General features: G+C 35.1%; 1 protein-coding gene across 1 annotated transcript in view; it reads right to left on the bottom strand.

Annotated features, from left to right (window-relative positions):
* The window catches only part of LOTGIDRAFT_162244 (hypothetical protein), a gene marked incomplete at both ends in the record, with an annotated part of 1,840 nt that extends 1,242 nt beyond the window's left edge, over positions 1-598 (bottom strand). The window contains 2 exons of the mRNA XM_009058204.1: positions 8-353; positions 517-598. Of these exons, the coding sequence (XP_009056452.1) occupies positions 8-353; positions 517-598 (428 nt within the window). The remainder of the gene's footprint in view (positions 1-7; positions 354-516) is intronic.
* Between the last annotated feature and the right edge of the window lie 546 nt (positions 599-1,144).

The raw sequence follows: 1,144 nt of genomic DNA, 5'->3' as shown, positions 1-1,144 counted from the left end.
AGTATACTTGTACGAACAAGAGAGCTGCATGATCGGTTCTGGGTATAACGGGCGAAGACTGTCGAAGGATTCTAGCAAAGCCTTTTCTTTCACCTTCACGTCAGTAACATTTGAAACAGAAGAAAATAGTGAGATTGGGAAACCAGTTCTAGTTGCATCTTCAACGATGAAGGATTTCAGTTGTTCGTAAATCGGTGGTATCGAGGAAGTCTCCAAATGATGGGTAGAATCTTTATGGACGACTTTTCTTTCATCTACCAGATTCTGTAGGTTGACGATTGAAACTCCAGTATAACTGTAGGGTTCTTGGTCATAGAATTCATCAAATCTTGTATCAAAGACTTGTTCACAATCTGGAAATAGACAAATTATAATAGATAAAAGGATTGAGCATGGAAGAGGAGTACAATAAAATATTTTCACTGTTAAAATAGTGCTCAATATATCTAGATAAGTATATAAGTTAACCTTCACCTTTAGCACATATATAAGCAAGAAATAATTAATTGTACTTACCTTCTGAAGATTGTGGTCCAAATCCCAATACTTCATAGTTCCCTGCGGGCAACGACGAAACGTTTGGAAAAACAGCAGCCATACTTAAGATGATACTTATGTGAAAGCCAAGTGACAATTTGAGAATATGATGTCATATTGGAGTTAATCATTATTTATATGTTTCAATCATGATTACTAATCGGATTCACTGGATTAAAACATATTTATGTTTTTGATTGATTGTCATCGCGGTCAATAATCGCAATCTTTGATCCCCGATGATTAATGGAATACAGGTAGATGATTAAAAATCAATGATTAACCACTCAGTGACTAGTTTTGTAGTTTCATATTGTTCTATTATGTTTCATTGGTGTCGTCAAGAACAAAAACACGTATTCACCCAACAGACACCCATCGAAATAACTTTAACCAACATCACTAGCAAAGACACCAAGCAAAATTATTATGTTAATAACTAGTTTGCTACAGATTCATTCAGCCTCTTTTGAGAACTGATGACTTCCAAAGGGTTTGTAAAATGTAAAAAAGGACAATAGATGCGAAACTGCCCTGATTTCCAGGACTTTCATCAAAATACCCTTAACTAACATCATCGCACTAAGCTGCATCATACTTGAATAAG

Source organism: Lottia gigantea, assembly GCF_000327385.1.
Source record: "Lottia gigantea unplaced genomic scaffold LOTGIsca_33, whole genome shotgun sequence".
Taxonomy (NCBI): domain Eukaryota; kingdom Metazoa; phylum Mollusca; class Gastropoda; family Lottiidae; genus Lottia; species Lottia gigantea.
Note: the sequence above shows the minus strand (reverse complement) of the source record. Positions and strands in the feature narration are given on the sequence as shown.